Here is a 24,151-nt window from a genome sequence, read left to right on the forward strand (position 1 = left end):
GAAATTTCCATCCCATTCGTTTCCAATGCGCACGATACAAGTGTGACTAAATTTTTTTAAGGGCCATTTTACCTTTTAGAATCATGACCATGATTTTTTTTCTTGTGTGTGTCTGTGTGTGTTCACACAGCAAGTGCCAAAACCTTTACCAAATTTCGTACCATTCCGATGAAGTAAAATATTCAAAAAAACCAAAACGTACAATGTTTTGGTCTGAAATGAGCGAACACAAGCGTGTGGATGAAATGAGCGAACACAAGCGTGTGATATGAGCGAACTCAAGCGTGTGAAATGAGCGAACACAAGCGTTTGAAATGAGCGAACAAGCGTGTGAAATGAGCAAACACAAGCGTGTGAAATGAGCAAACACAAGCGTGTGGATGAAATGAGCGAACACAAGCGTGTGAAATGAGCGAACACAAGCGTGTGGATGAAATGAGCGAACACAAGCGTGTGAAATGAGCGAACACAAGCGTGTGGATGAAATGAGCGAACACAAGCGTGTGAAATGAGCGAACACAAGCGTGTGAATTGAGCGAACACAAGCGTGTGAAATGAGCGAACACAAGCGTGTGGATGAAATGAGCGAACACAAGCGTGTGGATGAAATGAGCGAACACAAGCGTGTGGATGAAATGAGCGAACACAAGCGTGTGAAATGAGCGAACACAAGCGTGTGAAATGAGCGAACACAAGCGTGTGGATGAAATGAGCGAACACAAGCGTGTGAAATGAGCGAACACAAGCGTGTGGATGAAATGAGCGAACACAAGCGTGTGAAATGAGCGAACACAAGCGTGTGGATGAAATGAGCGAACACAAGCGTGTGAATTGAGCGAACACAAGCGTGTGAAATGAGCGAACACAAGCGTGTGGATGAAATGAGCGAACACAAGCGTGTGGATGAAATGAGCGAACACAAGCGTGTGGATGAAATGAGCGAACACAAGCGTGTGGATGAAATGAGCGAACACAAGCGTGTGGATGAAATGAGCGAACACAAGCGTGTGGATGAAATGAGCGAACACAAGTGTGTGAAATGAGCGAACACAAGCGTGTGGATGAAATGAGCGAACACAAGCGTGTGGATGAAATGAGCGAACACAAGTGTGTGAAATGAGCGAACACAAGCGTGTGAAATGAGCGAACACAAGCGTGTGGATGAAATGAGCGAACACAAGCGTGTGGATGAAATGAGCGAACACAAGCGTGTGGATGAAATGAGCGAACACAAGCGTGTGAAATGAGTGAACACAAGCGTGTGGATGAAATGAGCGAACACAAGCGTGTGAAATGAGTGAACACAAGCGTGTGGATGAAATGAGCGAACACAAGCGTGTGGATGAAATGAGCGAACACAAGCGTGTGGATGAAATGAGCGAACACAAGCGTGTGAAATGAGCGAACAGAAGCGTGTGGATGAAATGAGTGAACACAAGCGTGTGAAATGAGTGAACACAAGCGTGTGGATGAAATGAGCGAACACAAGCGTGTGAAATGAGTGAACACAAGCATGTGAAATGAGCGAACACAAGCGTGTGGATGAAATGAGCGAACACAAGCGTGTGAAATGAGTGAACACAAGCGTGTGGATGAAATGAGCGAACACAAGCATGTGAAATGAGCGAACACAAGCGTGTGGATGAAATGAGCGAACACAAGCGTGTGAAATGAGTGAACACAAGCATGTGAAATGAGCGAACACAAGCGTGTGGATGAAATGAGCGAACACAAGCGTGTGAAATGAGCGAACACAAGCGTGTGGATGAAATGAGCGAACACAAGCGTGTGAAATGAGCGAACACAAGCGTGTGGATGAAATGAGTGAACACAAGCGTGTGAAATGAGCGAACACAAGCGTGTGGATGAAATGAGTGAACACAAGCGTGTGAAATGAGCGAACACAAGCGTGTGGATGAAATGAGCGAACACAAGCGTGTGAAATGAGTGAACACAAGCGTGTGGATGAAATGAGCGAACACAAGCGTGTGGATGAAATGAGCGAACACAAGCATGTGAAATGAGCGAACACAAGCGTGTGGATGAAATGAGCGAACACAAGTGTGTGAAATGAGCGAACACAAGCGTGTGGATGAAATGAGTGAACACAAGCGTGTGGATGAAATGAGTGAACACAAGCGTGTGAAATGAGCGAACACAAGCGTGTGGATGAAATGAGCGAACACAAGCGTGTGAAATGAGTGAACACAAGCGTGTGGATGAAATGAGCGAACACAAGCGTGTGGATGAAATGAGTGAACACAAGCATGTGAAATGAGCGAACACAAGCGTGTGAAATGAGTGAACACAAGCGTGTGAAATGAGTGAACACAAGCGTGTGAAATGAGTGAACACAAGCGTGTGGATGAAATGAGTGAACACAAGCGTGTGAAATGAGCGAACACAAGCGTGTGAAATGAGTGAACACAAGCGTGTGAAATGAGCGAACACAAGCGTGTGAAATGATTGAACACAAGCGTGTGGATGAAATGAGTGAACACAAGCGTGTGAAATGAGCGAACACAAGCGTGTGAAATGATTGAACACAAGCGTGTGGATGAAATGATTGAACACAAGCGTGTGGATGAAATGAGTGAACACAAGCATGTGAAATGAGCGAACACAAGCATGTGGATGAAATGAGTGAACACAAGCGTGTGAAATGAGCGAACACAAGCGTGTGAAATGAGCGAACACAAGCGTGTGGATGAAATGAGTGAACACAAGCGTGTGAAATGAGCGAACACAAGCGTGTGAAATGAGCGAACACAAGCGTGTGAAATGATTGAACACAAGCGTGTGGATGAAATGAGCGAACACAAGCGTGTGAAATGAGCGAACACAAGCGTGTGGATGAAATGAGCGAACACAAGCGTGTGGATGAAATGAGCGAACACAAGCGTGTGAAATGAGCGAACACAAGCGTGTGGATGAAATGAGTGAACACAAGCGTGTGAAATTAGCGAACACAAGCGTGTGGATGAAATGAGCGAACACAAGCGTGTGAAATGAGCGAACACAAGCGTGTGGATGAAATGAGTGAACACAAGCGTGTGAAATGAGTGAACACAAGCGTGTGGATGAAATGAGTGAACACAAGCGTGTGAAATGAGCGAACAAGCGTGTGAAATGAGCAAACACAAGCATGTGAAATGAGCAAACACAAGCGTGTGGATGAAATGAGCGAACACAAGCGTGTGAAATGAGCGAACACAAGCGTGTGGATGAAATGAGCGAACACAAGCGTGTGAAATGAGCGAACACAAGCGTGTGGATGAAATGAGCGAACACAAGCGTGTGAAATGAGCGAACACAAGCGTGTGGATGAAATGAGCGAACACAAGCGTGTGAATTGAGCGAACACAAGCGTGTGAAATGAGCGAACACAAGCGTGTGGATGAAATGAGCGAACACAAGCGTGTGGATGAAATGAGCGAACACAAGCGTGTGGATGAAATGAGCGAACACAAGCGTGTGAAATGAGCGAACACAAGCGTGTGAAATGAGCGAACACAAGCGTGTGGATGAAATGAGCGAACACAAGCGTGTGAAATGAGCGAACACAAGCGTGTGGATGAAATGAGCGAACACAAGCGTGTGAAATGAGCGAACACAAGCGTGTGGATGAAATGAGCGAACACAAGCGTGTGAATTGAGCGAACACAAGCGTGTGAAATGAGCGAACACAAGCATGTGAAATGAGCGAACACAAGCGTGTGGATGAAATGAGCGAACACAAGCGTGTGGATGAAATGAGCGAACACAAGCGTGTGGATGAAATGAGCGAACACAAGCGTGTGGATGAAATGAGCGAACACAAGCGTGTGGATGAAATGAGCGAACACAAGCGTGTGGATGAAATGAGCGAACACAAGCGTGTGGATGAAATGAGCGAACACAAGTGTGTGAAATGAGCGAACACAAGCGTGTGGATGAAATGAGCGAACACAAGCGTGTGGATGAAATGAGCGAACACAAGTGTGTGAAATGAGCGAACACAAGCGTGTGAAATGAGCGAACACAAGCGTGTGGATGAAATGAGCGAACACAAGCGTGTGGATGAAATGAGCGAACACAAGCGTGTGGATGAAATGAGCGAACACAAGCGTGTGAAATGAGTGAACACAAGCGTGTGGATGAAATGAGCGAACACAAGCGTGTGAAATGAGTGAACACAAGCGTGTGGATGAAATGAGCGAACACAAGCGTGTGGATGAAATGAGCGAACACAAGCGTGTGGATGAAATGAGCGAACACAAGCGTGTGAAATGAGCGAACAGAAGCGTGTGGATGAAATGAGTGAACACAAGCGTGTGAAATGAGTGAACACAAGCGTGTGGATGAAATGAGCGAACACAAGCGTGTGAAATGAGTGAACACAAGCATGTGAAATGAGCGAACACAAGCGTGTGGATGAAATGAGCGAACACAAGCGTGTGAAATGAGTGAACACAAGCGTGTGGATGAAATGAGCGAACACAAGCATGTGAAATGAGCGAACACAAGCGTGTGGATGAAATGAGCGAACACAAGCGTGTGAAATGAGTGAACACAAGCATGTGAAATGAGCGAACACAAGCGTGTGGATGAAATGAGCGAACACAAGCGTGTGAAATGAGCGAACACAAGCGTGTGGATGAAATGAGCGAACACAAGCGTGTGAAATGAGCGAACACAAGCGTGTGGATGAAATGAGTGAACACAAGCGTGTGAAATGAGCGAACACAAGCGTGTGGATGAAATGAGTGAACACAAGCGTGTGAAATGAGCGAACACAAGCGTGTGGATGAAATGAGCGAACACAAGCGTGTGAAATGAGTGAACACAAGCGTGTGGATGAAATGAGCGAACACAAGCGTGTGGATGAAATGAGCGAACACAAGCATGTGAAATGAGCGAACACAAGCGTGTGGATGAAATGAGCGAACACAAGTGTGTGAAATGAGCGAACACAAGCGTGTGGATGAAATGAGTGAACACAAGCGTGTGGATGAAATGAGTGAACACAAGCGTGTGAAATGAGCGAACACAAGCGTGTGGATGAAATGAGCGAACACAAGCGTGTGAAATGAGTGAACACAAGCGTGTGGATGAAATGAGCGAACACAAGCATGTGAAATGAGCGAACACAAGCGTGTGAAATGAGTGAACACAAGCGTGTGAAATGAGTGAACACAAGCGTGTGAAATGAGTGAACACAAGCGTGTGGATGAAATGAGTGAACACAAGCGTGTGAAATGAGCGAACACAAGCGTGTGAAATGAGTGAACACAAGCGTGTGAAATGAGCGAACACAAGCGTGTGAAATGATTGAACACAAGCGTGTGGATGAAATGAGTGAACACAAGCGTGTGAAATGAGCGAACACAAGCGTGTGAAATGATTGAACACAAGCGTGTGGATGAAATGATTGAACACAAGCGTGTGGATGAAATGAGTGAACACAAGCATGTGAAATGAGCGAACACAAGCATGTGGATGAAATGAGTGAACACAAGCGTGTGAAATGAGCGAACACAAGCGTGTGAAATGAGCGAACACAAGCGTGTGGATGAAATGAGTGAACACAAGCGTGTGAAATGAGCGAACACAAGCGTGTGAAATGAGCGAACACAAGCGTGTGAAATGATTGAACACAAGCGTGTGGATGAAATGAGCGAACACAAGCGTGTGAAATGAGCGAACACAAGCGTGTGGATGAAATGAGCGAACACAAGCGTGTGGATGAAATGAGCGAACACAAGCGTGTGAAATGAGCGAACACAAGCGTGTGGATGAAATGAGTGAACACAAGCGTGTGAAATTAGCGAACACAAGCGTGTGGATGAAATGAGCGAACACAAGCGTGTGAAATGAGCGAACACAAGCGTGTGGATGAAATGAGTGAACACAAGCGTGTGAAATGAGTGAACACAAGCGTGTGGATGAAATGAGTGAACACAAGCGTGTGAAATGAGCGAACACAAGCGTGTGAAATGAGCGAACACAAGCATGTGGATGAAATGAGCGAACACAAGCGTGTGAAATGAGCGAACACAAGCGTGTGAAATGAGCGAACACAAGCGTGTGAAATGAGCGAACACAAGCGTGTGAAATGAGCGAACACAAGCGTGTGGATGAAATGAGCGAACACAAGCGTGTGGATGAAATGAGCGAACACAAGCGTGTGGATGAAATGAGCGAACACAAATGAGCAAACACAAGCGTGTTGATGAAATGAGCGAACACAAGCGTGTGGATGAAATGAGCGAACACAAGCGTGTGGATGAAATGAGCGAACACAAGCGTGTGAAATGAGCGAACACAAGCGTGTGGATGAAATGAGCGAACACAAGCATGTGAAATGAGCGAACACAAGCGTGTGGATGAAATGAGCGAACACAAGCGTGTGGATGAAATGAGCGAACACAAGCGTGTGAAATGAGCGAACACAAGCGTGTGAAATGAGCGAACACAAGCGTGTGGATGAAATGAGCGAACACAAGCGTGTGGATGAAATGAGCGAACACAAGCATGTGAAATGAGCGAACACAAGAGTGTGAAATGAGCGAACACAAGCGTGTGGATGAAATGAGCGAACACAAGCGTGTGGATGAAATGAGTGAACACAAGCGTGTGAAATGAGCGAACACAAGCATGTGAAATGAGCGAACACAAGCATGTGAAATGAGCGAACACAAGCGTGTGGATGAAATGAGCGAACACAAGCGTGTGGATGAAATGAGCGAACACAAGTGTGTGGATGAAATGAGCGAACACAAGCGTGTGAAATGAGCGAACACAAGCGTGTGAAATGAGCGAACACAAGCGTGTGGATGAAATGAGCGAACACAAGCGTGTGGATGAAATGAGCGAACACAAGCATGTGAAATGAGCGAACACAAGAGTGTGAAATGAGCGAACACAAGCGTGTGGATGAAATGAGTGAACACAAGCGTGTGAAATGAGCGAACACAAGCGTGTGAAATGAGCGAACACAAGCATGTGAAATGAGCGAACACAAGCATGTGAAATGAGCGAACACAAGCGTGTGGATGAAATGAGCGAACACAAGCGTGTGGATGAAATGAGTGAACACAAGCGTGTGGATGAAATGAGCGAACACAAGCGTGTGGATGAAATGAGTGAACACAAGTGTGTGGATGAAATGAGCGAACACAAGCGTGTGGATGAAATGAGCGAACACAAGCATGTGAAATGAGTGAACACAAGCGTGTGGATGAAATGAGCGAACACAAGCGTGTGGATGAAATGAGTGAACACAAGCATGTGAAATGAGTGAACACAAGCGTGTGGATGAAATGAGCGAACACAAGCGTGTGAAATGAGCGAACACAAGCGTGTGAAATGAGCGAACACAAGCGTGTGAAATGAGCGAACACAAGTGTGTGGATGAAATGAGCGAACACAAGCATGTGAAATGAGCGAACACAAGCGTGTGGATGAAATGAGCGAACACAAGCGTGTGGATGAAATGAGCGAACACAAGCGTGTGAAATGAGCGAACACAAGCGTGTGAAATAAGCGAACACAAGCGTGTGAAATGAGCGAACACAAGCGTGTGAAATGAGCGAACACAAGTGTGTGGATGAAATGAGCGAACACAAGCGTGTGGATGAAATGAGCGAACACAAGCGTGTGGATGAAATGAGCGAACACAAGCGTGTGAAATAAGCGAACAGTGTGTGAAGTGAGCGAACACAAGCGTGTGAAATGAGCGAACACAATCGTGTGAAATGAGCGAATACAAGCATGTGAAATGAGCGAACACAAGCGTGTGAAATGAGCGAACACAAGCGTGTGAAATGAGCGAACACAAGCGTGTGAAATGAGCGAACACAAGTGTGTGGATGAAATGAGCGAACACAAGCGTGTGGATGAAATGAGCGAACACAAGCGTGTGGATGAAATGAGCGAACACAAGCGTGTGAAATAAGCGAACAGTGTGTGAAGTGAGCGAACACAAGCGTGTGAAATGAGCGAACACAATCGTGTGGATGAGATGAGCGAACACAAGCGTGTGAAATGAGGGAACAGTGTGTGAAATGAGCGAACACAAGCGTGTGAAATGAGGGAACAGTGTATGAAATGAGCGAACACAAGCGTGTGAAATGAGCGAACACAAGCGTGTGAAATGAGCGAACACAAGCGTGTGAAATGAGCGAACACAAGTGTGTGGATGAAATGAGCGAACACAAGCATGTGAAATGAGCGAACACAAGCGTGTGGATGAAATGAGCGAACACAAGCGTGTGAAATGAGCGAACACAAGCGTGTGAAATGAGCGAACACAAGCGTGTGAAATGAGCGAACACAAGTGTGTGGATGAAAGGAGCGAACACAAGCGTGTGGATGAAATGAGGGAACACAAGCGTGTGAAATGAGCGAACACAAGCGTGTGAAATGAGCGAACACAAGCTTGTGAAATGAGCGAACACAAGTGTGTGGATGAAATGAGCGAACACAAGCGTGTGGATGAAATGAGCGAACACAAGCATGTGAAATGAGCGAACACAAGCGTGTGAAATGAGCGAACACAAGCGTGTGAAATGAGCGAAAACAAGCATGTGAAATGAGCGAACACAAGCATGTGAAATGAGCGAACACAAGCGTGTGGATGAAATGAGCGAACACAAGCGTGTGGATGAAATGAGTGAACACAGGCGTGTGGATGAAATGAGCGAACACAAGCGTGTGGATGAAATGAGTGAACACAAGTGTGTGGATGAAATGAGCGAACACAAGCGTGTGGATGAAATGAGCGAACACAAGCATGTGAAATGAGTGAACACAAGCGTGTGGATGAAATGAGCGAACACAAGCGTGTGGATGAAATGAGTGAACACAAGCATGTGAAATGAGTGAACACAAGCGTGTGGATGAAATGAGCGAACACAAGCGTGTGAAATGAGCGAACACAAGCGTGTGAAATGAGCGAACACAAGCGTGTGAAATGAGCGAACACAAGTGTGTGGATGAAATGAGCGAACACAAGCATGTGAAATGAGCGAACACAAGCGTGTGGATGAAATGAGCGAACACAAGCGTGTGGATGAAATGAGCGAACACAAGCGTGTGAAATGAGCGAACACAAGCGTGTGAAATGAGCGAACACAAGCGTGTGAAATGAGCGAACACAAGCGTGTGAAATGAGCGAACACAAGTGTGTGGATGAAATGAGCGAACACAAGCGTGTGGATGAAATGAGCGAACACAAGCGTGTGGATGAAATGAGCGAACACAAGCGTGTGAAATAAGCGAACAGTGTGTGAAGTGAGCGAACACAAGCGTGTGAAATGAGCGAACACAATCGTGTGGATGAAATGAGCGAACACAATCGTGTGGATGAAATGAGCGAACACAAGCATGTGAAATGAGCGAACACAAGCGTGTGAAATGAGCGAACACAAGCGTGTGAAATGAGCGAACACAAGCGTGTGAAATGAGCGAACACAAGTGTGTGGATGAAATGAGCGAACACAAGCGTGTGGATGAAATGAGCGAACACAAGCGTGTGGATGAAATGAGCGAACACAAGCGTGTGAAATAAGCGAACAGTGTGTGAAGTGAGCGAACACAAGCGTGTGAAATGAGCGAACACAATCGTGTGGATGAGATGAGCGAACACAAGCGTGTGAAATGAGGGAACAGTGTGTGAAATGAGCGAACACAAGCGTGTGAAATGAGCGAACACAAGCGTGTGAAATGAGCGAACACAAGCGTGTGAAATGAGCGAACACAATCGTGTGGATGAAATGAGCGAACACAAGCGTGTGAAATGAGGGAACAGTGTGTGAAATGAGCGAACACAAGCGTGTGAAATGAGGGAACAGTGTGTGAAATGAGCGAACACAAGCGTGTGAAATGAGCGAACACAAGTGTGTGGATGAAATGAGCGAACACAAGCGTGTGGATGAAATGAGCGAACACAAGCATGTGAAATGAGCGAACACAAGCATGTGAAATGAGCGAACACAAGCGTGTGAAATGAGCGAACACAAGCATGTGAAATGAGTGAACACAAGCGTGTGAAATGAGCGAACACAAGTGTGTTGATGAAATGAGCGAACACAAGCGTGTGGATGAAATGAGCGAACACAAGCGTGTGGATGAAATGAGCGAACACAAGCGTGTGAAATGAGCGAACACAAGCGTGTGGATGAAATGAGCGAACACAAGCGTGTGGATGAAATGAGCGAACACAAGCGTGTGAAATGAGCGAACACAAGCGTGTGAAATGAGCGAACACAAGTGTGTGGATGAAATGAGCGAACACAAGCGTGTGGATGAAATGAGTGAACACAAGCGTGTGAAATGAACGAACACAAGCATGTGAAATGAGCGAACACAAGCGTGTGAAATGAGCGAACACAAGCATGTGAAATGAGTGAACACAAGCGTGTGAAATGAGCGAACACAAGCATGTGAAATGAGCGAACACAAGCGTGTGAAATGAGCGAACACAAGCATGTGAAATGAGCGAACACAAGCGTGTGGATGAAATGAGCGAACACAAGCATGTGAAATGAGCGAACACAAGCGTGTGAAATGAGCGCACACAAGCGTGTGAAATGAGCGAACACAAGCATGTGAGATGAGCGAACACAAGCGTGTGAAATGAGCGAACACAAGCATGTGAAATGAGCGAACACAAGCGTGTGAAATGAGCGAACACAAGCGTGTGGATGAAATGAGCGAACACAAGTGTGTGGATGAAATGAGCGAACACAAGCGTGTGGATGAAATGAGCGAACACAAGTGTGTGGATGAAATGAGCGAACACAAGCGTGTGAAATGAGCGAACACAAGCGTGTGGATGAAATGAGCGAACACAAGCGTGTGAAATGAGCGAACACAAGCGTGTGAAATGAGCGAACACAAGCGTGTGAAATGAGCGAACACAATCGTGTGGATGAAATGAGCGAACACAAGCATGTGAAATGAGCGAACACAAGCGTGTGAAATGAGCGAACACAAGCGTGTGAAATGAGCGAACACAAGCGTGTGAAATGAGCGAACACAATCGTGTGGATGAAATGAGCGAACACAAGCATGTGAAATGAGCGAACACAAGCGTGTGAAATGAGCGAACACAAGCGTGTGAAATGAGCGAACACAAGCGTGTGAAATGAGCGAACACAAGCGTGTGAAATGAGCGAACACAAGTGTGTGGATGAAATGAGCGAACACAAGCGTGTGGATGAAATGAGCGAACACAAGCGTGTGGATGAAATGAGCGAACACAAGCGTGTGAAATAAGCGAACAGTGTGTGAAGTGAGCGAACACAAGCGTGTGAAATGAGCGAACACAATCGTGTGGATGAGATGAGCGAACACAAGCGTGTGAAATGAGGGAACAGTGTGTGAAATGAGCGAACACAAGCGTGTGAAATGAGGGAACAGTGTGTGAAATGAGCGAACACAAGCGTGTGAAATGAGCGAACACAAGCGTGTGAAATGAGGGAACACAAGCGTGTGAAATGAGCGAACACAAGCGTGTGAAATGAGCGAACACAAGCGTGTGAAATGAGCGAACACAAGCGTGTGAAATGAGCGAACACAAGCGTGTGGATGAAATGAGCGAACACAAGCATGTGAAATGAGCGAACACAAGCATGTGAAATGAGCGAACACAAGCGTGTGAAATGAGCGAACACAAGCATGTGAAATGAGTGAACACAAGCGTGTGAAATGAGCGAACACAAGTGTGTGGATGAAATGAGCGAACACAAGCGTGTGGATGAAATGAGCGAACACAAGCGTGTGGATGAAATGAGCGAACACAAGCGTGTGAAATGAGCGAACACAAGCGTGTGGATGAAATGAGCGAACACAAGCGTGTGGATGAAATGAGCGAACACAAGCGTGTGAAATGAGCGAACACAAGCGTGTGAAATGAGCGAACACAAGTGTGTGGATGAAATGAGCGAACACAAGCGTGTGGATGAAATGAGTGAACACAAGCGTGTGAAATGAGCGAACACAAGCGTGTGAAATGAGCGAACACAAGCGTGTGAAATGAGCGAACACAAGTGTGTGGATGAAATGAGCGAACACAAGCGTGTGGATGAAATGAGTGAACACAAGCGTGTGAAATGAGCGAACACAAGCGTGTGAAATGAGCGAACACAAGCGTGTGGATGAAATGAGCGAACACAAGCGTGTGGATGAAATGAGCGAACACAAGCGTGTGAAATGAGCGAACACAAGCGTGTGAAATGAGCGAACACAAGCATGTGAAATGAGCGAACACAAGCGTGTGAAATGAGCGAACACAAGCATGTGAAATGAGTGAACACAAGCGTGTGAAATGAGCGAACACAAGCGTGTGAAATGAGCGAACACAAGCGTGTGAAATGAGCGAACACAAGCATGTGAAATGAGCGAACACAAGCGTGTGGATGAAATGAGCGAACACAAGCATGTGAAATGAGCGAACACAAGCGTGTGAAATATGCGAACACAAGCGTGTGAAATGAGCGAACACAAGCATGTGAAATGAGCGAACACAAGCGTGTGAAATGAGCGAACACAAGCATGTGAAATGAGCGAACACAAGCGTGTGAAATGAGCGAACACAAGCGTGTGGATGAAATGAGCGAACACAAGTGTGTGGATGAAATGAGCGAACACAAGCGTGTGGATGAAATGAGCGAACACAAGTGTGTGGATGAAATGAGCGAACACAAGCGTGTGAAATGAGCGAACACAAGCGTGTGGATGAAATGAGCGAACACAAGCGTGTGAAATGAGCGAACACAAGCGTGTGAAATGAGCGAACACAAGCGTGTGAAATGAGCGAACACAAGTGTGTGGATGAAATGAGCGAACACAAGCGTGTGAAATGAGCGAACACAAGCGTGTGGATGAAATGAGCGAACACAAGCATGTGAAATGAGTGAACACAAGCGTGTGGATGAAATGAGTGAACACAAGCGTGTGAAATGAGCGAACACAAGCATGTGAAATGAGCGAACACAAGCATGTGAAATGAGCGAACACAAGTGTGTGAAATGAGCGAACACAAGCATGTGAAATGAGCGAACACAAGCGTGTGGATGAAATGAGCGAACACAAGCATGTGAAATGAGCGAACACAAGCGTGTGGATGAAATGAGCGAACACAAGCATGTGAAATGAGCGAACACAAGCGTGTGAAATGAGCGAATACACAAGCGTGTGAAATGAGCGAACACAAGCATGTGAAATGAGCGAACACAAGCGTGTGAAATGAGCGAACAAGCGTGTGGATGAAATGAGCGAACACAAGTGTGTGGATGAAATGAGCGAACACAAGCGTGTGGATGAAATGAGCGAACACAAGCGTGTGAAATGAGCGAACACAAGCGTGTGAAATGAGGGAACACAAGCGTGTGAAATGAGCGAACACAAGCGTGTGAAATGAGCGAACACAAGCGTGTGAAATGAGCGAACACAAGCGTGTGAAATGAGCGAACACAAGCGTGTGAAATGAGCGAACACAAGCATGTGAAATGAGCGAACACAAGCGTGTGAAATGAGCGAACACAAGCGTGTGAAATGAGCGAACACAAGCGTGTGAAATGAGCGAACACAAGCGTGTGAAATGAGCGAACACAAGTGTGTGGATGAAATGAGCGAACACAAGCGTGTGGATGAAATGAGCGAACACAAGCATGTGAAATGAGCGAACACAAGCGTGTGAAATGAGCGAACACAAGCGTGTGGATGAAATGAGCGAACACAAGCGTGTGAAATAAGCGAACAGTGTGTGAAGTGAGCGAACACAAGCGTGTGAAATGAGCGAACACAATCGTGTGGATGAAATGAGCGAACACAAGCGTGTGAAATGAGGGAACAGTGTGTGAAGTGAGCGAACAAAAGCGTGTGGATGTGTGTTTGATGTACCGATCTGGATGTCCGCCTCGTGATCGGCAGGGACTTCCCGGAAGCTGAAGGGCGAGACGTCGCTCCACATGGAGAAGGCCTTGGATACGCCTCTCCTCGTGTCACTGGCATTCAAAAGATTCCTGGGAAACGACAGTAGTCTGCACAAACAAAACAGTAATACGCAAAGTTAACAAAAATATAAATTTATTGTTTACACTTTATTTCTATACTCCACTTTAGACATTCTACTGACTATAAGTAACATCATAACTACATGTATTACTATTAGGGTTCGGGTAAGTAGAATAAGTTGACATGTAGTTACTTATAGTCAGTAGAATCTCTAAGAATGCGTTTATCCATTTATTCCCTGGGAATAAAAATCCCCCCAAAAGATCCGGCCATCATTTACTCAGGTTTTTGCGAAATTGTATGACTTTCTTTCTACATGGATCACAAAAGATTTAGGTTATGCTTTTTTCTATAGTCCACTTTAGATATTCTACTGACTATAAGTAACTTTGCAACTACATGTCAACTCATTCTCCTAAAGCTAACCCCGATTTATCAGTCTAATGAGAGTTAGTTGATATGTAGTTGCAATCCTAAAGCTTTTCTCGACTTTGAAAATATTCTAAAAATGTAAATTGGTTATGAGATATAAAGCAGGAGCCATGCAAGGCTTAAAGTGTTTCAAAGAGAGCTGTGATGTCAAACAAACATATAAAGACTCTTACTTGTAGGTCAGCTTGAACTTGTCCCACTTCAGTTTCTCTGGAGTGAGTGTGTAGCGCTTGTTTCTGGAAAGGTGAAGCACATGGGAGCGGGCGTCTTTATGAATCCCAATGATTAAAACACCAGACATGAGAGCTTCTTCCTTGGACAAAGAAATCTCAGATTAGATGGGACTGATCTGTGAGCTGGGTTTTCCATGAAGGTCTGCCACGTTTGCTCCTGAAAGAGTGATAACTCCACTCGTGAGGTGATTTGCTCTAATAAATGCATTGTTAAGCCAGAAACACATCTTGTATTGATTAGTCGGGAGTGAAGTAAGCGCAGTCAGAGGAAAGTTCGGTTCAGTTGTTAAGTTAATTTCTCTTTTTATCTGATATAAGCCACTTATTTCATGCTATTTTCAGGACTGTGCATGCACAACATTAGTGTAATACTGCTCAATGAATTACAGTATAAAAAATGTTTTTGTGTAGCCTAAAATTTTCATAAGTGGAAAATATTAACAATTCTTAATTTAAAACTAACTGCTATTGAGCTTATATTAGATTTGTACAAGATTGTTGTAATATATACTGATAACATTTGGTTTAATCACATAAACACAATAAACAATACAATAAATAACACACTTTTTAATGTTTCTGAAAGGAGTCTCAGCAAGGCTGCATTGATTTAAAGAAATATACAGTAAATACGATTCTAATATAAATCAGCTGTTTATAAGTCTCTTCTGCTCACCAATGCTGTATTTATTTGATTAAAATACAAAACATACCCAGTAATATTGTGAAATATTATTTCAATGTAAATCAGCTGTTTTCTAAGTGAATATATAATAAAGTGTAATTTATTCCTGTGATCAAAGCTGAATTTTCAGCATCATTACTCCAGTCTTCAGTGTCACATGATCCTTCAGAAATCAGTATAATATGATGATTTGATGCACATTTATGATTATTATCAGTGTTGAAAACAGTTGTTGCTTTAGATTTTGGTGGAAGACTGGAGTAATGATGCTGCAAATTCAGCTTTGAATCACATAAATAAATAAGAAATAACAATACATTCACATAGGAAACAGTTGTTTTAATTTGTACTAATATTTCACAATTTACTGTATTTTGGAGCAAATAAATGCAGACTTGTTGAGCAGAAGTGACTCTTTTAGAAACATTAAAAATCTTAATAATTCAAAACTTTTGACATCCAGTGTATTTAATCAAAACAATTATTAAAATCAAATGCAGAGCTTTGCAAAATAAAATAAGATGCAGACACTTGACGGTAGGGAAGATATATATATATATATATATATATATATATATGTGTATAAAAGTGAAATAATAGCAATAATAATCGTCATTAAACCGCGGAGACGGAGCATAATGCCTCAGAAAATTCGATCTGCCTTTAGTCGCGTCGGCACATATCTGATTTTTTTCCACATATGAACAAGGCCTGAAACCGATTTTGAAATATCCCAATGCATGCGTTTTTTCCCTGTTTACACGGTTATACAACACATCTGATCTGTGTCACATATGAGCAAAACATCGGAATTGGGTCACATTTCACATACAGTGTAAGCGAGGCCGAAGGCTGCGTTTACACTGGGCATTAAAGGATTAGTTCACCTCAAAATGAACCGGGAACTACGTCATCACGTTGAAAGGTCAGGCTCGATGACGCGGGCGCCGGTGGAAGTACCGCCCCACTCGACCGTGCGAAGAAGGATAGTTCAAATTGTATTGGTGGCTTTGTAAACAGTGGGGCGGTACTTCCGCCCGGCACCCGCAACATCGAGCGTGACCTTTCAACGTGATGACGTATCATTCGTTTATCAGCTCAATCCAAACAGATGTAGTTAAAAATTATATATATGTTACGGCCGCAGCCGTAACACAAGTGAGACATCAGAACACAGCTCGTTCTATAGGGGATTTATTACAAGAAGTGATGTCGACATAAATAGGAAAATGAACCGGAGTAAAACACAACACGGGAGCACACAGAACCGCCTCGAACCTCCTCGCCCGCCGCACAGATTTGGCCGATTAAACTTATGCCAAATGTACATCATTCACAGGTGCCGGACATCAGTCCCTAATAATGAAAGACAAACAAGAACACGCTCGCCCCCTAGAGGACAAACATATCATAACATAGAACATATGATACACCTTTTCATTACCTTCCAAGTCTACGCCCCTAACAAACCCAGGACAGGACATCAGCTACCACATTATCTTTAACTCAAACATGTCTGATATCGAGGTCATATGGTTGTAACGTCAGACTCCAAAGCATAAGACGCTGGTTAGTGTTGCGCATTGAGTTCAAGAAAAGAAGAGGATTATGATCGCAATACACAACAATAGGCTGAGAACAAGTCAAATAGACCTCAAAAAGACAGATAGCGAGAACTAAAGCTAAAGCCTCCTTCTCAATAGTAGAATAATTCCTTTGGGCACCAATGAAGTTCTTCGAAAAGTAAAACACAGGGTGTTCCACCTCATCAGAACCCCTCTGCTGAAGAACAGCCCCCGCACCCACCTCACTCGCATCCACTGCGAGGCTCAAAGATCTTAAGTGATCCGGTGCCACCAAGACAGGCGCTGAAATCAACAAGGACTTAACATTCTCAAAAGCACTCTGACACGAGTCTGACCAGTGAAACAACGGCTTAGGACTTAGCAAATCGGTAAGGGGTGATACCACATTTGCAACATTTCTAAGGAATGCTCGATAATAACCGACCATCCAGAGAAAACGTCGCAATTGTTTTCGATTGACAGGAGCTGGAAAATCACAAATTGCAGTAACCTTTTCCGCAACTGGACGAAGATCAGTTTGTTGCATTGCAGATAAGTGTGATAGTTGACTAGGCAAGGTTAATAGCATTTCAGAATTTCTCAGCCGACCTTCAACCACACATCTAAAAGGTCCCACCTCTTCACACAATGGTTCCTGTGCAGCCAAGCAAAGAGCAGCATTCATGTCAGCTGTTTTTATGCTGGAAGAAACACATTTCACAGGCTTCTCAATACTCGACTCCCTCTCATGATAGGCCTTTATCATATTGATATGATAAACTTTGGAACTTTTACGGCGATCTGGGACATGAACAACAATCACAGTCGGATAGTTTCCTTTCCACTACATAATGACCACTTTACCTGGCTTGCAGCGACCCTCCACAGGTAACACAGGTAACAAAACCAACACTTTGTCTCCCGGACTAAAACTTCGTTCTCTAGCTTTCTTATCATACCAGACCTTCATTTTACCCTGCGCTTTCTCAAGATATTGTTTAGCCAATTCACGGACTCTACAGAGACGAGTACGGAAATCAGTAACATACTCAGGAAGGGATTTACATTTTTGATCAGATACCCGATTCTCTTTCAATACTGTCAAAGTTCCACGCGGAGTGTGGCTAAAGACCAATTCAGCGGGACTAAACCCGAGTGATTCCTGCTCTACCTGCGCCGGTGGAAGTACCGCCCCACTCGAACGTGCGAAGAAGGATAGTTCAAATTGTATTGGTCGCTTTGTAAACATTGGGGTGGTACTTCCGCCCGGCGCCCGCAACATCGAGCGTGACCTTTCAACGTGATGAGGTATCATTCGTTTATCAGCTCAATCCAAACAATTGTAGTTAAAAATTATATATATGTTACGGAACAGGAATCCCCTCCTCCCAATCTGGTTCTAGCTCGAAACAATAAGCGCGAAAAATAGACTTCAAGGTCTGGTGAAGCCTTTCTAATGCACCCTGACTTTCAGGATAAGCAGACGAAAAATTGTGCTTAATGTGGAGACGTTTAAGCATTTGTGAGAACATAGGAGATGTAAAATTAGTACCCTGATCGCTCTGGATTACTTTCGGTAAACCGAACAGTGTAAAGAACTTAACTAGTGCTTTAGATATCGTTCTCGCCTTGATAGTACGTAAAGAGGCTGCCTCAAGAAAACGTGTAGTCGCACACATTATGGTCAGCGAGTATTTACAACCAGACTTTGAACGGGGAAGAGGCCCAACACAATCAATGATTATGTGTTCAAAAGGTTCAGTCACCACGGGCACCGGAAACAACGGAGCAGGAGGAATAGTTTGATTAGGCTTCCCAACCATTTGACACACATGACAATTTTGACAACAACCCCAAAAACTCATGATCCATTTCACGTCTTCGTTACTCTAATTTTGCATTTTCAAACTCCAAAGCTAAAGAAGTTATCAAAGAAGTTTTTCTTTCAAAGCTAATTCTCTCAAACGGATGGCATGATCTCCCACAGAAGGACCAACCATTTCTTCTGCTAAGGGCCTTTCTAAAATGCCCAATTTAACAAGATTACTTTTCAGTACGCTCCGCAAAGTTTCCTTTAAATTCCTATCCTTAGAGGCCATTTCTATTTCATAAACCTCTGCTATCTGCAACAACTGCTCTTTGGTATGAAAGCAGTTCTTCAGATGGAGATTCCTGAAAAGTATCACCGTAGCCATTTCAACGAGTTTTATCCGCACTCGAATAAACGAATGAATGTGTCAAAACTATGCATGCACGTAAACAAACAACTTGCTCTCACTAATGATCATTATACCCAACTAAACAAACGCAGCTATTCCATTGAATCACACCCCACGAATTTAAAATGGACTTTTCACTACAGGAAATGAATTGTAACTAACAGCGATCCCACAAAACTTGTATTTACCCTATGATTTTTTTTTTTTACCATCTAGTCTTCAGTGGCGTTAGGGGCTCGGTGCGACTTTAAACGCTAAACTCATGCCCACCTGCGCACCGATCCCATTAACAAGATCAGCCGCACGTGAGCTGAAACGTACCCCCACTCCGAATAACCACCAAAAAATAAAAAAGGCAAAATAACAAAGTGGCAGGTCCAACCTACCCGGCGACTTCTAAAATACAGGGCAAATACTCACGTGGGACCACAGTAGTTACACCAAACACTTTCCAGGACGGGCAAAATACGTCGCACATTTTACTCTACACATAGCGTATACATATATATATATATATATATACGTATACGTATATATATATATTTTTTAAATGAGCTATCGTTTAGGCCTATTCCTACCCTCCTCCTCAGCTGCGATTGTGCACAGCCGTTTCAACACTTCAAAGACCTTTGAAACTGCATTGATTTGGACTTCAAAACGCTGGTTGTCATTGAAGTCCATTATTCGAAAAAAATCCAGAAATGTTTTCCTCAAAAAACTTAATTTCTCTTCCACTGAGGAAAGAGATATCTTGGATGGAATTTGGGTGAGTAAATTATTAGGAAATTTTCATTTTGAGGTGAACTAATCCTTTAACATGCGGCCTGTATCCGGATGTTGTCCACACACACATTGAAAAGACGAGTGTAAACGCGGTTCTGATGGGAATGTTCTCCGATCAGCGAGTCCCGGTCCGGAGGGAGTCGAGGACGCATTGTGATCGGATCTCAGTGTAATATAAACGCGTCGTGTGTGTCTGCATTCACAGGTGGACGTTGCAGTTTTCCCAGCACAGCTGTAATGTTCTCGGACACGTTTCTCTATACCGTCTCCATTACTGCATCTATCAACATTATTAGCACTTGCAGCCTCTTCATCCTCCTCATTTTGCGAGATTTGTAAAATGTCCCCCGACTGAAAACTGTTTTTAAAAGAAAACCCTCCACTTCAGGTCGACTTTGCACCGGATCCATCCTTTTTTTCCCCGACGGGAATGCGAGATCCGATCTGTTATCAGGATACAGAAGCACTTGATGTGGACAGGTGTAAACGCACTGTCCTGATTGGCTAATGACTCGATCTGCTTGATCCCGGTGATCTCATGTTAATGCCCAGTGTAAACACAGCCATATAGTGCATGTGCGCTAAAAGATTGTCAATTATATTGAAGGCTTCAAAGCTAATAGCCACAAAAACAATGTTTTGATTTCATAAGAATGTGCACTGTAATGAATTGGCAGGAAGATGCCAAGTCTAAATGAAGAAAAATTTAAACATCCCTCTTCCTAGGAAAAACAGCCTGATTTTTATATTGAAATTTCAGAAGGTATTTGGCCTGAATTTGAACTCTAAAGTTAATGTTGAGTGTGCTCTCTGGGTTTCATAACGCTGTCCAAAGTTTCACTTCACTGGTAATCTGACCCTAAACTAGTGTCTGAAACAGACATTCACAGACACACACACACACACACACACACACACACACACACACACACACACACACACACCAGACAGTCCCTGGGTTAGAAAAGCTTGGCTCAGTTTTGTTTCACACAGAGAGTGTACGATCTTCAGTCTGGATGACTGCATGGTTTCCTATACGTGCTGTAATGTCCTTTGCTGACTTTTTCATCTCAATCTTCTGGAGAACAGTCAAGTGTTGATAGTGTTTGAGTGTTTTAAAGGTGAAAAGTCTTGCAGACTCCACTTGAAAACGTTGATAAAGTCAAGACTAGTGGAGATGGAGACTATTTTGGTCCGACAGGGCAGAGAGGACATTCCTGAACTGATCCAGACTGACTTTATATCACATGACACGGGTTTCTGCCGCACACAGGCAATCAGGACATTTTTGTCCAGTGGAAAATAAGTTCAAATGGAAAAAGGTATTTTGGATTCAACATAAGTTGACAGAGTGGGACTTCCAAATGGCAATGTTTTGGGGCGATCAGCCTGGAGTCCGTTTTAATAACACTAAAAGTCTTCGGCTACCCTCGATCTGGAGATGTAGAGTAAAACTCTAGAGTTAGTGCAACTATAAGCGGACAGTCACAGGACTATCTAAAGAATCATTCACACCACACAACAACCAAGCAGAAACACATAAAGGCTTGGACGTAATGAATACATTTCAAGATATGTGAAGTAGAGATGCTCGATATGTCGGCCACTATATCGTTATCTGTATGTTCATAGTTAATGTTGTCGTTATCGACCCGATAACAAAATTGGGGCGATATATTAAAGCCGATGAATAATGTATTATTTCCTTCAGCTGAGACACTTCAGATGCGCACTGTTCATCATGATGGTTTAGCATTGCTTGAAATATGATTGGAGAAAAAGGAAAATACGGTTCAGTGCAACATGTGCAGTGCAAGTATGTCAAATCAGCTACATAAAATTATCATGAGAACATCATTATAATTGTGTGTTTGGGACACAGATTTAATGGTGAGACTTTCGGTTTTGTAATCAGGCTCTCAATAATTATAGAAAAATTTGGATTTAGATTTATCGGACATATATATACATATATATATATCGGTTATTCGGCTTCAAAATATACAGAATTATCGGTTATCGGTATCAGCCAAAATCTGTGAAGCTAATACCCAGCTGACAGGGAAATGTTCGCATAACCAAGAAAAACATTTTTTTTTACTACTATTTGAGCATTCAGAAAAATTCAGATTGCTTATTTTAATGGGAACATTTTTTAAATATTAGCAAATATACATATTTTAGTACGCAGGGGAGTTACCAGAATGCATTCAAGTCTTTGCAAACTTCATGTCCTCCTCTAAGAGAGCCGATTATGGACATCACAGTGGATTTAAACCGATGGTTCAAAATTGGTGGATATTCTATCAATTGTCCATCCATAATCATACAACTTATCTTTATAGTGGACACGATGTGAAGCCGCATGCTTTTCCCAGGGCTGAGGTTTGGGGCTGCTTGCCAATGTACAAGTCAACTGGAATTTCATGCAACTCTCTGCAACTGGGACACGAGGACTCACAGGTTTCAGTGGGTTCCCGAGACAAAGAAACCCGCTGGAACAGAGATAAACCAGAAGGTGCATTTGTCACTAAGTTCTGGTTGTATTCCATCCATTGTGAAAGCTTCAGTCCAACTGGAACCTGTATGCTAGCCACAGTTTCCTCATTTAGCTTCTCTGTCAGACTGAACCGAGGCCAAGACTGACATTAACCAGCTTGAGATGTAATCTCTTTCACGTCTTCTTGCGCTTGAACAGACAAATACACACAAAATATGTCAAAATATCCCCATAAAGATACTGATCTTAACTGAATAACTACTTAATGAGGATTGTTATTATGTTATAACAATCTATCTATTATGTTATTAAACTACGTTTTATTTATAAAAAGTAAACTATGCTGGGTTATTTTACATTTGATTAGCCCATATTTGATTTCTTGAACCTTGTTCATTTGTATTTATTTGTTTGTTTGTTTTTTATTACTGACTTCTTATTTGCCTTTAACAATGTTTGAAATATATTAAGTCTAGTTGTTTTTGCTGATATTTTTGTTGAAACCATGGGTAAGTTCCTCATGTAAGTGTTCTTTATCGGCTGCTGATTTTTGTTAATTCAGTTGTGAAAAAAATATTATGCAAAAAGACAGTATAAAAATGTTTGTTATCTAAACGTTTGACTTTTTAAAGCTAAAATCGTTTATACAGCACTTTCTACAATATATTGCTTTACAGCAGCAGCTTTACTGTATTAAACATGAACACAGTGTCAGAGTCTCTTTCTATTAGAATCACAGCTTGAGTTTCTGCTATAAAGCGTCTCTCCAGTGAGTTCATGTTTTCTCTCGCATCTGAACAGAAGATTTACACCTCAAAGAAGGCGGAGCCTCAGAGCCACACCCACCTATTTCATCATCACCACACCGACCAATGGGAGCTCAGAGGTGTCTACCAGCCAGACTGAACTTTTCCAGAAAGTCCCGAAAAAAACATAGTTTTGGCCTGATTTTTTTCAAAATGACGTCACACCAGTTCGTTCTTCTATTTCGCTTAAAGTTTATCAGGACCTTTAAAGTCCCCCTGTAGTCGAACATTTTATCCCTTAAAACTCATCTTTGATCACCAGAATTATTAAATATTTGTTATTTGAAGAAAAATTCTTCATGCCTTAAAATATCTTGTATGATGTAACTCGACACCCTTGCCTCATTTAGTATGCGCGGTTCTATGAATATGCAAATGAGCCCCGCCTCCACTCACTCACTCACTCAGAGATCCACTCGTTGACGATCACACGTTGATCTGATTGGTTACAAGGTAGTTTGTGACGTCAGAAACACCAGCGATTTCAAAGCGTGTTTTTGAGACTGTCTTTGGTTCACTGCAGTTTTAAGGAGAAAATACTCAGCAATGCTGTCGACTTATGAATTTACACATGGTTTGTCTTAAAGCATATTAAAAACATCACATAGGCACATAAACAAGAAGTCACAAGGACAAATTATAGTTCGAAGGTGTTTACCAGCCAGAGTAAACTTTTCCAGAAAGTCCTGAAATGAACTTAGTTTTGGCCTGATTTTGTTGGGAATGACGTCACACCAGTTTGTTCTTCGATTTCGCTTGAAGTTTATCAGGAGCTTTAAGAAATCAGTCAGAGGCAATAAGAGTAGTTGGTTCTCTACTGAGTTGTATGAATGATTTGAACATCAGTTTTAGAAAGTGTTTGATCACTCGCTCTCTACAGAGATAGCTTTGACGAAACTAGTTTTTTGTGTCATGAAAGGAGCATGA

The 24,151-nt window shown here is 43.2% G+C and overlaps 1 protein-coding gene across 2 annotated transcripts in view; it reads right to left on the minus strand.

Moving 5' to 3' along the window:
• The window catches only part of mmp23ba (matrix metallopeptidase 23ba), a 42,418-nt gene that overhangs the window by 9,439 nt on the left and 8,828 nt on the right, over positions 1 to 24,151 (minus strand). The window contains exons 2-3 of one of the 2 annotated variants that reach the window (XM_077217688.1): positions 14,607 to 14,746; positions 13,888 to 14,027 (exon numbers count right to left, since the gene is read on the minus strand). In XM_077217688.1, the coding sequence (XP_077073803.1) occupies positions 13,888 to 14,027; positions 14,607 to 14,746 (280 nt within the window). The remainder of the gene's footprint in view (positions 1 to 13,887; positions 14,028 to 14,606; positions 14,747 to 24,151) is intronic. The other variant, XM_077217689.1, reaches the window with a different exon arrangement.

This window comes from Siphateles boraxobius, unplaced genomic scaffold (genome assembly GCF_051911475.1).
Source record: "Siphateles boraxobius isolate OS27281-9 unplaced genomic scaffold, OSU_SipBor_1 75, whole genome shotgun sequence".
In the NCBI taxonomy this organism is placed as follows: Eukaryota; Metazoa; Chordata; class Actinopteri; order Cypriniformes; family Leuciscidae; genus Siphateles; species Siphateles boraxobius.